This window comes from Cherax quadricarinatus, chromosome 98, assembly GCF_038502225.1.
Source record: "Cherax quadricarinatus isolate ZL_2023a chromosome 98, ASM3850222v1, whole genome shotgun sequence".
Classification (NCBI taxonomy): domain Eukaryota; kingdom Metazoa; phylum Arthropoda; class Malacostraca; order Decapoda; family Parastacidae; genus Cherax; species Cherax quadricarinatus.
Window position 1 is genome coordinate 212501 of NC_091389.1, and position 14086 is coordinate 226586.

The following is a 14086-nucleotide window of genomic DNA, read 5'->3' on the forward strand; positions in this document are numbered from 1 at the left end:
AGAAAAAACTTAATTTTTGATACCATTTTTGTCGTTTTTTGGCGAATTTTAAGACGAAATTTAAATTTATCAAGTCTGCAGGAGAGGAATGGAATACACTGTTGCCAACGCCAGAGATACTAGTGGTAAGTGTTGCCAATGTTGGTGTATGATGGTGTTTGTGTATGATGTATGGTGTATGATGGTGTATGATGTATGATGGTGTTTGTGTATGATGTATGGTGTATGTGTGATGTATGATGTATGATGTATGATGTGTGATGGTGTTTGTGTATGATGTATGGTGTATGTGTGATGGTGTATGATGTATGATGGTGTTTGTGTATGATGTATGGTGTATGTGTGATGTGTGATGGTGTATGATGTATGATGGTGTATGATGGTGTATGATGTGTGATGGTGTATGATGTATGATGGTGTATGATGATGTGTGATGGTGTATGTTGGTGTATAATGGTGTATGATTGATGGTGTATGATGTGTGATGGTGTATGTTGGTGTATAATGGTGTATGATTGATGGTGTATGATGTTTGATGGTGTATGTTGGTGTATGATGTATGATGGTGTTTGATGGTGTATGATGTATGATGGTGTATGTTGGTGTATAATGGTGTATGATTGATGGTGTATGATGTTTGATGGTGTATGTTGGTGTATAATGGTGTATGATTGATGGTGTATGATGGTGTATGATGTATGATGGTGTATGATGTATGATGGTGTTTGATGGTGTATGATGGTGTATGATGTATGATGGTGTATGATGGTGTATGATGTATGATGGTGTATGATGTATGATGGTGTTTGATGGTGTATGATGGTGTATGATGTATGATGGTGTATGATGGTGTATGATGGTGTTTGGTGGTGTATGATGGTGTATGATGTATGATGGTGTATGGTGTATGATGGTGTTTGGTGGTGTATGATGGTGTATGATGTATGATGGTGTATGATGGTGTATGATGGTGTATGGTGTATGATGGTGTATGATGTATGATGGTGTATGATGGTAGTGTATGGTGTATGATGGTGTATGATGGTGTATGATGTATGATGGTGTATGGTGTATGATGTATGATGGTGTATGATGGTGGTGTATGTATGGTGTATAATGTATGATGGTGTATGATGGTGTATGTTGGTGTATGATGTATGGTGTTTGATGGTGGTGTATGGTGTATGATGTATGATGTATGATGGTGTATGATGTATGATGGTGTATGATGTATGATGGTGCATGATCTATGATGGTGTATGTTGGTGTATGATGATGGTGTATGGTGGTGTATGATGTACGATGATGTATGATGGTGTATGGTGGTGTATGGTGTATGATTGTGTATGTTGGTGTATGATGGTGTATGGTATATGATGGTGTATGATGTATGATGGTGTATGATGTATGATGGTGTATGTTGGTGTATGATGTATGATGGTGTATGATGTATGATGGTGTATGTTGGTGTATGATGGTGTATGATGATAATGAATGGTGTATGATGGTGGTGTATGGTGTATGATGGTGTATGATTGTGTATGATGTATGATGGTGTATGATAGTGTATGATGGTGTATGATGGTGTATGATGGTGTATGAGAGTGTATGATGGTGTATGATGGTGTATGATGGTGTATGATGGTGTATGATGGTGTATGATGGTGTATGATGGTGTATGATGGTGTATGTTGGTGTATGATGGTGTATGGTGGTGTATTGTGGTGTATGATGGTGTATGGTTGTGTATGATGGTGGTGTATGGTGGTGTATGATGGTGTATGGTTGTGTATGATGGTGTATGATGGTGACGTATGGTGTATGATTGTGGTGTATGGTGTATGATGGTGACGTATGGTGTATGATGTATGATGGTGTATGATGGTGTATGGTGTATGGTGGTGTATGACGGTGTATGATGGTGTATGGTGTATGATAGTGTATGATGGTGGTGTATGTTGGTTTATGGTGTATGATGGTGTATTATGGTGCATGATGTAGTATGATGGTGTATGATGGTGTATGGTGAATGGTGTATGGTGTATGATAATGTATGGTGTATGATGGTGTATGGTGTATAATGGTGCATGATGGTGTATAATGGTAGTGTATGGTGTATGATGGTGTATGATGGTGGCGTATGATAGTGGTGTATGCTGATGTATGATGGTGTATGAGGGTGTATGATGGTGTATGGTTGTGGTGTATGATTGTGGTGTATGATGATGGTGTATGATGGTGTATGATGGTGTATGGTTGTGTATGATGGTGGTGTATGGTGGTGTATGATGGTGTATGGTTGTGTATGGTGTATGATGGTGACGTATGGTGTATGATTGTGGTGTATGATGGTGTATGATGGTGTATGATGACGTATGGTGTATGGTGTATGATGGTGGTGTATGATGGTGTATGATGGTGTATGGTGGTGTATGACGGTGTATGATGGTGTATGGTGTATGATAGTGTATGATGGTGGTGCATGTTGGTTTATGGTGTATGATGGTGTATGATGGTGTATTATGGTGTATGATGGAGTGTGATGGTGGTGTATGATGGTGTATGGTGAATGGTGTATGGTGTATGATAATGTATGGTGTATGATGGTGTATGGTGTATGATGGTGTATGGTGAATGATGTATGGTGTATGATAATGTATGGTGTATGATGGTGTATGATGGTGTATGGTGTACAATGTATGATGGTGTATAATGGTAGTGTATGATGGTGTATGATGGTGTATGGTGTATGATGGTGTATGCTGATGTATGATGGTGGTGTATGGTGTATGATGGTGGTTTATGGTGTATGGTGTTTGATGGTGTATGGAAATAAATGGTATAAAATACCGACACAGTGGAAATATAAACACATATGCAGTATAATGTGATCCTTTATTGACAACGTTTCACCCACACAGTGGGCTTTTTCAAGTCACACAAACATCTACCTTCCACCCCAGGTAGATCCGTGTGAGACTTGGAAAAGCCCACTGTGTGGGCGAAACGTTGTCAATAAAGGATCACATTATACTGCATATGTGTTTATATTTCCATGATGGTGTATCATGGTTGTGTATCATGGTGGTGTGTGATGTATCATGGTGTATGATGGTGTATCATGGTGGTGTATGATGGTGTATCATGGTGGTGTATGATGGTGGTGTATCATGGTGGTGTGTGATGGTGTACCATGGTGGTGTATGATGGTGTATCATGGTGGTGTATGATGGTGTATCATGGTGGTGTATGATGGTGGTGTATCATGGTGGTGTATGATGGTGTATCATGGTGGTGTATGATGGTGTATCATGGTGGTGTATCATGGTGGTGTGTGATGGTGTATCATGGTGGTGTATCATGGTGTATCATGGTGTATCATGGTGGTGTATCATGGTGGTGTATCATGGTGGTGTGTGATGGTGTATCATGGTGGTGTGTGATGGTGTATCATGGTGGTGTATGATGGTGTATCATGGTGGTGTATGATGGTGTATCATGGTTGTGTATCATGGTGGTGTGCATCATGGTGGTGTATGATGGTGGTGTATGATCATGGTGTGTGGTATCATTTTGGTGTATCATGGTGGTGTATCATGTTGTGTGTGTGATGGTGTATCATGGTGTGTGATGGTGGTGTATCATGGTATTGGTGTGTGTATGGTGTGTGATGGTGGGTGGTGTGTGGTGTATCATGGTGGTGTGTGATGGTGTATCATGGTGGTGTGTGATGGTGTATCATGGTGGTGTATGATGGTGTATCATGGTGGTGTATCATGGTGGTGTGTGATGGTGTATCATGGTGGTGTATGATGGTGTATCATGGTGGTGTATCATGGTGTATCATGGTGGTGTATCATGGTGGTGTATCATGGTGTATCATGGTGGTGTATCATTTTGTATAATGGTAGTGTATCATGTTGGTGTGTGATAGTGGTGTGTGATGGTGGTGTATCATGGTATTGTGTGGTGGTGATGTGTGATGGTAGTGTATCATGGTGTGTGATAATGGTGTGTGATGGTGTATCATTGTGGTGAATCATGGTGGTGTGTGAATGTGGTGTGTGATATTGGTGTGTGATTGTGGTGTATCATGGTGGTGTATCATGTTGGTGTGTGATGGTGGTGTGTGATGGTGTATCATGGTATTGTGTGATGGTGTATCATGGTGGTGTGTGATGGTGGTGTGTGATGGTGTATCATTCAAATTCAAATTCAAAGTTTATTCTCTATAAGGATTACAATGCTGAGTTTACAGAAATTTGGTTATTGTGTGGTTTACATGTAGTAAAATAGTGATTACAGAGTGTACCACTAGAACGCTTAGCATGGCTAGGCATTTCAGGCATACTTAGTTTTATTCTTAATTGTAAAATATTACAAATTATGAGGTAAGTTGGTATTATGGCTAAGTGACTAAATACTAGTTTGTGAGTTTAGCAATGTGAATGCTTTTGTTTTGGCACAGTACATAGTTTCAGTATTGGAGTATCATAGGATTCATTATTTTAAGATTGAGATTAATATTTCTGTTTATGGTCAAATGAGTAAGTGTGAACCACCAGGTGGTATTCGTGTAGTTAGTTGACGGGGTGTATCAGGGAGATAAGATGTTTTCTAATGGTAGTTTTGAAGGTGATGAATGTGTCTGCAGTTCTAAAGTTCTCAGGTAGGGTATTCCAGATTTTAGGGCCTTTGACATACATTGAATTTTTGTAAAGGTTTAGTCGGACACGGGGAATGTCGTAGAGATGTTTGTGTCTGGTGTTATGCCTGTGGGTTCTGTCACAACTATCAAGAAAGCGTTTTAGGTCAAGGTTGATATTAGAATTTAAGGCCCTGTAGATGTAGATTGCACAGTAGTAAGTGTGGATGTACTGAACAGGGAGTAAGTTTAGGTCTATGAAGAGTGGGGGGGGGTGTTGCCAGGGATGGGATTTAGTGATTATTCTTACTGCAGCTTTTTGTTGGGTTATTATTGGCTTTAGGTGTGTTGCTGAAGTTGATCCCCAAGCACAAATAGCATAGGTGAGGTATGGATAAATAAGTCAGTGGTATAGTGTGAGAAGGGCATTTTGCGGCACGTAGTATCTTATCTTGGAGAGGATCCCAACCGTTTTGGATACTTTTTTGGTTATATGCTGGATATGGGTGCTGAAATTCAGGTTGTTGTCAAGGTATAAGCCTAGGAATTTGCCCCCATTATTTCTGGTAATTAGAGTGTTGTCAATCTTAATGTTAATTTGTGCATCTCCTGCTCTGCTACCAAACATAATATAGTAGGTTTTGTCAGTGTTAAGTGTAAGTTTATTGGCTGTCATCCAAGTCGATATTTTAATCAGCTCCTCATTCACAATGGTGTTGAGGGTGGCAAGATTAGGGTGAGAGATGACATAAGTCGTGTCGTCAGCAAAGAGAATGGGTTTCAGGTGTTGGGATACGTTTGGAAGGTCATTGATGTATATGAGGAAGAGCAGGGGACCAAGGACACTTCCCTGCGGAACTCCAGTATCAAGTGACTGTGTTGTTGATGCTGTGTCTTTAATGGTGACAAACTGATACCTATTAGTAATGTAAGATTTGAAATAAGCAAGTGCATGGCCTCTTATACCGTAATGATCAAGTTTGTGAAGTAGGATGTCGTGGTCTACTGTGTCAAAAGCTTTTCTTAGGTCAATAAAAATTCCTAGTGGATATTCCTTATTTTCCAATGCTGTGTAAAGCAGATCTAGCATTTTTATGATAGCATCATTAGTGCTTTTATTTTTCCTGAATCCAAATTGGCAGGGGTTGAGTATGTTTTGTGCTGTTATAAATGAACATAGTCTCCTATGCACGAGTTTCTCAAAGATTTTGGATAGCAATGGTAAGTTTGATATTGGCCTATAGTTGTTTAAGTCTGTAGGGTCACCACCTTTATGTATTGGTGTAACCCTTGCCATCTTGAGTAGTTTTGGGAAGGTGCTAGTCTCTAGTGACTTGTTAAAGAGTAATGAAATAGCATGCGAAAGGACATGGGCCGCTCGCTTGTACAGTAATGGTGGGACATGAGACAGATTCCCCGAGTTATTTTTAAGTGACTTTATAATCTCGGTGACTTCCGAGGGCTCAGTTGGTGCAAGATAGAAGGAATTAGGGAAATTCCCATCTAGGTAGTCCCCGGCATGGGCATTGGTATGTGGGATTTTACTGGCGAGATTAGATCCTATGTTTGAGAAGAAGTCGTTTATCTTGTTAGCTGTGTCAGTGGGATGTAGTGGTGTTTCATTAGGTTTAGTTAGGACAATATTCTTGGTTTTTCTCAGTTTGTGGGTCCCTAGAATCTGAGAGATTGTTTTCCAGGTCTTTTTTATATCTCCTCTAGTGTCTGTGAATCTACTGGAGTAGTATAGTTGTTTGGCTTTCTTTATTACTTTGGTGAGAACTGATGAATAGTGTTTAAGAATATCTTTGTGTATTAAGCCCTGTCTATATTGCTTTTCATATTGGTGTTTCTTGTCAATGGATTTCAGAATGGTGCTGGTTAGCCATGGGCAACCAAGCCGTTTGTGATCTGTTTTGTTTTTATAGGACAATGTTTGTTGTATAGTCTAAGTAATTTGTTAAGAAAAATGTCTGTCCAGTCATCAATACCATTGGCCTTGGAGAATTCTGTAGGCCAATCAACAGTCTCTAGGTCAGCTGTGAACTTCCTTACTGAGGCCTCGTCATGGAGTCTAAATGAGACTTTGTTGTATTCAAGTGGTGGTTTACTAATGTTTGTCAGGAGGAAGGTAGGGTAGTGGTCTGTAGTGCTATCTGTGATTATCCCTGATTTAAGGGGGGCTAGTATATTGGTTCATATGTGGTCTATTATGGTGAATTTGGTATTGACTATGTATTGAGCTAGAATGAGCTAGAGTAAAACTGTGATTAATCTAATAATATAATAAAGGAACAAGACTCTCAATTGTAATTGCACTAAGGTCTTATATAAGTTGTTTACAAGAATTAGAGTATAATTAGATTTAAACTGACAGGATAAAATACACAAATTAAGGTAGCAAAACAATAATAAAAAAAATTATAAAAATAAAAATGGCAATGACTTGGTTATAATATGCTAGTAAGATGGTAGACAGGATGATATAAAAGTTGTAGTTGAAAATACTAGTTTAAAGAAGTATGGAATAAAAATGGTCAATAAAAGAAGTTTACAATAAGTTTGATCATGGTGTGTGATGGTGTATCATGGTGGTGTGTGATGGTGTATCATGGTGGTGTGTGATGGTGTATCATGGTGGTGTATCATGGTGGTGTGTGATGGTGTATCATGGTGGTGTGTGATGGTGGTGTATCATGGTGGTGTGTGATGGTGTATCATGGTGGTGTGTGATGGTGTATCATGGTGGTGTGTGGTGTATCATGGTGGTGTATCATGGTGGTGTGTGATGGTGTATCATGGTGGTGTGTGATGGTGGTGTATCATGGTGGTGTGTGATGGTGGTGTATCATGGTGGTGTGTGATGGTGTATCATGGTGGTGTGTGATGGTGTATCATGGTGGTGTATCATGGTGGTGTGTGATGATGGTGTATCATGGTGGTGTGTGATGGTGTATCATGGTGGTGTGTGATGGTGGTGTATCATGGTGGTGTGTGATGGTGGTGTATCATGGTGGTGTGTGATGGTGTATCATGGTGGTGTGTGATGGTGTATCATGGTGGTGTGTGATGGTGTATCATGGTGGTGTGTGATGGTGTATCATGGTGGTGTGTGATGGTGTATCATGGTGGTGTGTGATGGTGTATCATGGTGGTGTGTGATGGTGTATCATGGTGGTGTATGATGGTGGTGTATCATGGTGGTGTGTGATGGTGGTGTATCATGGTGGTGTGTGATGGTGGTGTATCATGGTGGTGTGTGATGGTGTATCATGGTGGTGTGTGATGGTGGTGTATCATGGTGGTGTGTGATGGTGGTGTATCATGGTGGTGTGTGATGGTGGTGTATCATGGTGGTGTGTGATGGTGGTGTATCATGGTGGTGTGTGATGGTGTATCATGGTGGTGTGTGATGGTGTATCATGGTGGTGTATCATGGTGGTGTGTGATGGTGGTGTATCATGGTGGTGTGTGATGGTGGTGTATCATGGTGGTGTGTGATGGTGTATCATGGTGGTGTGTGATGGTGTATCATGGTGGTGTATCATGGTGGTGTGTGATGATGGTGTATCATGGTGGTGTGTGATGGTGTATCATGGTGGTGTGTGATGGTGGTGTATCATGGTGGTGTGTGATGGTGGTGTATCATGGTGGTGTGTGATGGTGGTGTATCATGGTGGTGTGTGATGGTGTATCATGGTGGTGTGTGATGGTGTATCATGGTGGTGTGTGATGGTGTATCATGGTGGTGTGTGATGGTGTATCATGGTGGTGTGTGATGGTGTATCATGGTGGTGTGTGATGGTGTATCATGGTGGTGTGTGATGGTGGTGTATCATGGTGGTGTGTGATGGTGGTGTATCATGGTGGTGTGTGATGGTTGTGTATCATGGTGGTGTGTGATGGTGGTGTATCATGGTGGTGTGTGATGGTGGTGTATCATGGTGGTGTGTGATGGTGGTGTATCATGGTGGTGTGTGATGGTGGTGTATCATGGTGGTGTGTGATGGTGGTGTATCATGGTGGTGTGTGATGGTGTATCATGGTGGTGTGTGATGGTGGTGTATCATGGTGGTGTGTGATGGTGGTGTATCATGGTGGTGTGTGATGGTGTATCATGGTGGTGTGTGATGGTGGTGTATCATGGTGGTGTGTGATGGTGTATCATGGTGGTGTGTGATGGTGGTGTATCATGGTGGTGTGTGATGGTGGTGTATCATGGTGGTGTGTGATGGTGTATCATGGTGGTGTGTGATGGTGTATCATGGTGGTGTGTGATGGTGGTGTATCATGGTGGTGTGTGATGGTGGTGTATCATGGTGGTGTGTGATGGTGGTGTATCATGGTGGTGTGTGATGGTGGTGTATCATGGTGGTGTGTGATGGTGGTGTATCATGGTGGTGTGTGATGGTGGTGTATCATGGTGGTGTGTGATGGTGTATCATGGTGGTGTGTGATGGTGGTGTATCATGGTGGTGTGTGATGGTGGTGTATCATGGTGGTGTGTGATGGTGTATCATGGTGGTGTGTGATGGTGGTGTATCATGGTGGTGTGTGATGGTGGTGTATCATGGTGGTGTGTGATGGTGGTGTATCATGGTGGTGTGTGATGGTGTATCATGGTGGTGTGTGATGGTGGTGTATCATGGTGGTGTGTGATGGTGTATCATGGTGGTGTGTGATGGTGGTGTATCATGGTGGTGTGTGATGGTGGTGTATCATGGTGGTGTGTGATGGTGGTGTATCATGGTGGTGTGTGATGGTGGTGTATCATGGTGGTGTGTGATGGTGGTGTATCATGGTGGTGTGTGATGGTGGTGTATCATGGTGGTGTGTGATGGTGGTGTATCATGGTGGTGTGTGATGGTGGTGTGTGATGGTGGTGTATCATGGTGGTGTGTGATGGTGGTGTATCATGGTGGTGTGTGATGGTGTATCATGGTGTGTGTTGGTGTATCATGGTGGTGTGTGATGGTGTATCATGGTGGTGTGTGATGGTGTATCATGGTGGTGTGTGATGGTGGTGTATCATGGTGGTGTGTGATGGTGTATCATGGTGGTGTGTGATGGTGGTGTATCATGGTGGTGTGTGATGGTGTATCATGGTGGTGTGTGATGGTGTATCATGGTGGTGTGTGATGGTGGTGTATCATGGTGGTGTGTGATTGTGTGTGATGGTGGTGTATCATGATGGTGTATCATGATGGTGTATAATGGTGTTGTGTGATGGTGGTGTGTGATGGTGTGTGATGGTAGTGTATCATGGTGGTGTATCATGGTGTGTGATGGCGTGTGATGGTGTATCATGGAGGTATGTGATCGTGTACCATGGTTGTGTGTGATGGTGTGTGATGGTGGTTTGTCATGGCAGTGTGTCATGGTTGTGTGATGGTGTTTGATGGTGTGTGATGGTGATGGTAGTGTCAGTGTCATGGTGTGTCATGGTAGTGTCAGTGTCATGGTGTGTCATGGTAGTGTCAGTGTCATGGCGTCAGTGTCATGCTGGTGTCAGTGTCATGGTGTCGGTGTCATGGTTGTGTCAGTGTCATGGTGGTGTCAGTGTCATGGTGTCGGTGTCATGGTTGTGTCAGTGTCATGGTAGTGTCAGTGTCATGGTGTGTCATGGTAGTGTCAGTGTCATGGTGTGTCATGGTAGTGTCAGTGTCATGGTGTGTCATGGTAGTGTCAGTGTCATGGTGTGTCATGGTAGTGTCAGTGTCATGGTGTGTCATGGTAGTGTCAGTGTCATGGTGTGTCATGGTAGTGTCAGTGTCATGGCGTCAGTGTCATGGTGGTGTCAGTGTCATGGTGTCGGTGTCATGGTTGTGTCAGTGTCATGGTGTCGGTGTCATGGTTGTGTCAGTGTCATGGTGTCGGTGACAGTGTCATGGTGTCGGTGTCATGGTGGTGTCAGTGTCATGGTGTCGGTGTCATGGTAGTGTCAGTGTCATAGCATCAGTGTCATGGTGGTGTCAGTGTCATGGTGTCAGTGTCATGGTGGTGTCAGTGTCATGGTGCTGTCAGTGTCATGGTGTCAGTGTCATGGTGGTGTCAGTGTCATGGTGGTGTCAGTGTCATGGTGTCAGTGTCATGGTGGTGTCAGTGTCATGGTGGTGTCAGTGTCACGGTGGTGTCAGTGTCATGGTGCTGTCAGTGTCATGGTGTCAGTGTCATGGTGGTGTCAGTGTCATGGTGTCGGTGTCATGGTAGTGTCAGTGTCATGGTAGTGGCAGTGTCATAGCATCAGTGTCATGGTGCTGTCAGTGTCATGGTGTCAGTGTCATGGTGTCAGTGTCATGGTGCTGTCAGTGTCATGGTGTCAGTGTCATGGTGGTGTCAGTGTCATGGTGGTGTCAGTGTCATGCTGGTGTCAGCATCATGGTATCAGTGTCATGGTGGTGTCAGTGTTATGGTGTCAGTGTCTTGATGCCAGTATCTTGATGACAGTGTCATGGTGTCAGTGTCATGATGTCAGTGTCTTGACAGTGTCATGGTGTCAGTGTCATGATATCAGTGTCATGGGCTTGGCCTCCCAAGTTTTGATAGTTCTCATTATCCATCCTATCCTTTTCCTATCAGATGCAGTAGATACATTGTTGTGATCTTTGAAGGTGAGATCCTCTGACATTATCACTCCCATGTCCTTCACATTACTTCCTCGCTAGTACTAGTTTATACATGTATTATATACATCCTCTCCTGACTTAGCGACATACTCGTTTACCGACGACTCGGACTTACGACGGGCTCTCTGACCAGTATGTATACCTGTTTACCTACGACTCGGACTTACGACGGGCTCTCTGACCAGTATGTATACCTGTTTACCGACGACTCGGACTTACGACGGGCTCTCTGACCAGTATGTATACCTGTTTACCGACGACTCGGACTTAGGACGGGCTCTCTGACCAGTATGTATACCTGTTTACCGACGACTCGGACTTAGGACGGGCTCTCTGACCAGTATGTATACCTGTTTACCGACGACTCGGACTTACAACGGGCTCTCTGACCAGTATGTATACCTGTTTACCGACGACTCGGACTTACGACGGGCTCTCTGACCAGTATGTATACCTGTTTACCGACGACTTGGAGCTCTAACTCCCAGTCTTTCCTCCCTGGTTCGTCCACCAGATCTCTGGTTTTCCGTCCTCTAGGGCCACCCATTTTACCACAGAGAGAAGTTTGTGTTTTCAAGGTGTGTGGGGGGGGAAGGGACAAGGCTAGAGGAGAGAGAGAGAGAAAATAGAAGGGGGAGGGGTGGAGGAGGGAGAGAGTGAGAGGGGGAGAGAGAAAGGGTAGAAAGAGGGAGAGAGAGGAGAGAGTATAGGGGTGAGGGATAAGACCAAGGGGGTGAGAGAGAGAAACGAGAGGGGGAGAGAAAGGGTAGAGGGAGGGAGAAAGGAGGGTGAGGGAAAAGGTTATGAGAGAGAGAAATGCGAGGGAGGGGTAGAAATATAGAAAAGGGGAGATGGAGAGAGAAGCCTATAGAGAGAGAGGAGGGTGGGGGATAGGGCTATGGGAGTGAGTGAGAGAGAGAGAGAGAGAGAGAGAGAGAGAAGGGGGAAGGGGGAAGGGGGAGGGGAAAAGGCTATGAGAGAGAGAAACGCGAGGAAGTGAGAGAGAGAAAGATAGGGAGAAAGGGAGGAGGGAGTGAAGGCAAGAGCTAGGGGGGGGGGGGCGGAAAGGTCTGTGGGGGATGGAAAGGGAGAGAGGGGGGTGGGGGGACGCGGTCAAATTCCAAGGATCAGCTGTGTGAATGAGTGGGTGTGTGTATACTCACCTAGTTGCAGTTTCAGGGGTCGAGACTCAGCTCCTGGCCCCGAGTGTGTATATGTGTGGGTGCGCACGCGTGTGTGTGAGCACGTCAGTTGTTTATATATCCCAGAAATACACCTCGCCTCTATGTATCCACAATACTAATAAAATACCATTAATACTGAGAGTAATTGTAATACTAGTGAGTGTTGACAAGTGTTTCCCTCGCCTAGGTATGCACTACTGTTGTCAGGACTGTAGTCCTATTGGCTCCAACTTACTCCTCCTACAAAGGTCACATATTCCTTGCTCCTACCAATTCTATCTCCCTACTATTGCTAGGTGTTGTGTGTATGATAATCACTCTGGAGTAGGGTTTGTGACAGCTACCAGTGATCTAGGACCGTCTGGAGCAGGGTTTGTGACAGCTACCAGTGATCTAGGACCGTCTGGAGCAGGGTTTGTGACAGTCAGCTACCAGTGATCTGGGACCGTATGGAGCAGGGTTTGTGACAGTCAGCTACCAGTGATCTAGGACCGTCTGGAGCAGGGTTTCTGACAGTCAGCTACCAGTGATCTAGGACCGTCTGGAGCAGGGTTTGTGACAGTCAGCTATCAGTGATCTAGGACCGTCTGGAGCAGGGTTTGTGACAGCCAGCTACCAGTGATCTAGGACCGTCTGGAGCAGGGTTTGTGACAGTCAGCTACCAGTGATCTAGGACCGTCTGGAGCAGGGTTTGTGACAGTCAGCTACCAGTGATCTAGGACCGTCTGGAGCAGGGTTTGTGACAGCCAGCTACCAGTGATCTAGGACCGTTTGTGACAGTGGAGCAGGGTTTGTGACAGTCAGCTACCAGTGATCTAGGACCGTCTGGAGTCTGGAGAAGGGTTTGTGACAGTGCTACCAGTGATCTAGCCGTCTGGAGCAGGGTTTGTGACAGTGACCAGTGATCTAGGACAGTCTGGAGTAGGGTTTGTGACAGCAAGCTACCAGTGATCTAGCCGTCTGGAGCAGGGTTTGTGACAGTCAGCTACCAGTGATCTAGGACCGTCTGGAGCAGGGTTTGTGACAGTCTACCAGTGATCTAGGTCAGACTGGAGGAGGGTTTGTGACAGCTAGCTACCAGTGATCTAGGACCGTCTGGAGCAGGGTTTGTGACAGTCAGCTAGCTACCAGTGATCTAGGACCGTCTGGAGCAGGGTTTGTGACAGCCAGCTACCAGCTACCAGTGATCTAGGACCGTCTGGAGCAGGGTTTGTGACAGCCAGCTACCAGTGATCTAGGACCGTCTGGAGCAGGGTTTGTGACAAGTCAGCTACCAGTGATCTAGGACCGTCTGGAGCAGGGTTTGTGACAGTCAGCTACCTAGTGATCAGCCAGCTACCAGTGATCTAGGACGTCTGGAGCAGGGTTTGTGACAGTCAGCTACCAGTGATCTAGGACCGTCTGGAGCAGGGTTTGTGACAGCAGCTACCAGTGAGGACCGTCTGGAGCAGGGTTTGTGACAGCCAGCTACAGTGATCTAGGACCGTCTGGAGCAGGGTTTGTGATCTAGGACAGTCTGGAGCAGGGTTTGTGACAGGCAGCTACCAGTGATCTAGGACCGTCTGGAGCAGGGTTTGTGACAGCCAGCTACCAGTGATCTAGGACCGTCTGGAGCAGGGTTTGTGACAGCCAGC

General features: G+C 44.6%; 1 protein-coding gene across 2 annotated transcripts in view; it reads left to right on the plus strand.

The window, feature by feature from the left end:
• LOC128702590 (WD repeat and SOCS box-containing protein 1-like) overlaps nucleotides 1-14086 on the plus strand; it is a 484629-nt gene that overhangs the window by 174461 nt on the left and 296082 nt on the right. The window contains exon 1 of one of the 2 annotated variants that reach the window (XM_070105234.1): nucleotides 1-125. This exon is cut by the window's left edge and continues 115 nt beyond it. The exons of the other annotated variant lie outside the window; for it this stretch is intronic. Coding sequence (XP_069961335.1) covers nucleotides 89-125 — 37 coding nt within the window. The 5' untranslated portion in view covers nucleotides 1-88. The remainder of the gene's footprint in view (nucleotides 126-14086) is intronic. 2 annotated transcript variants of the gene reach the window in all.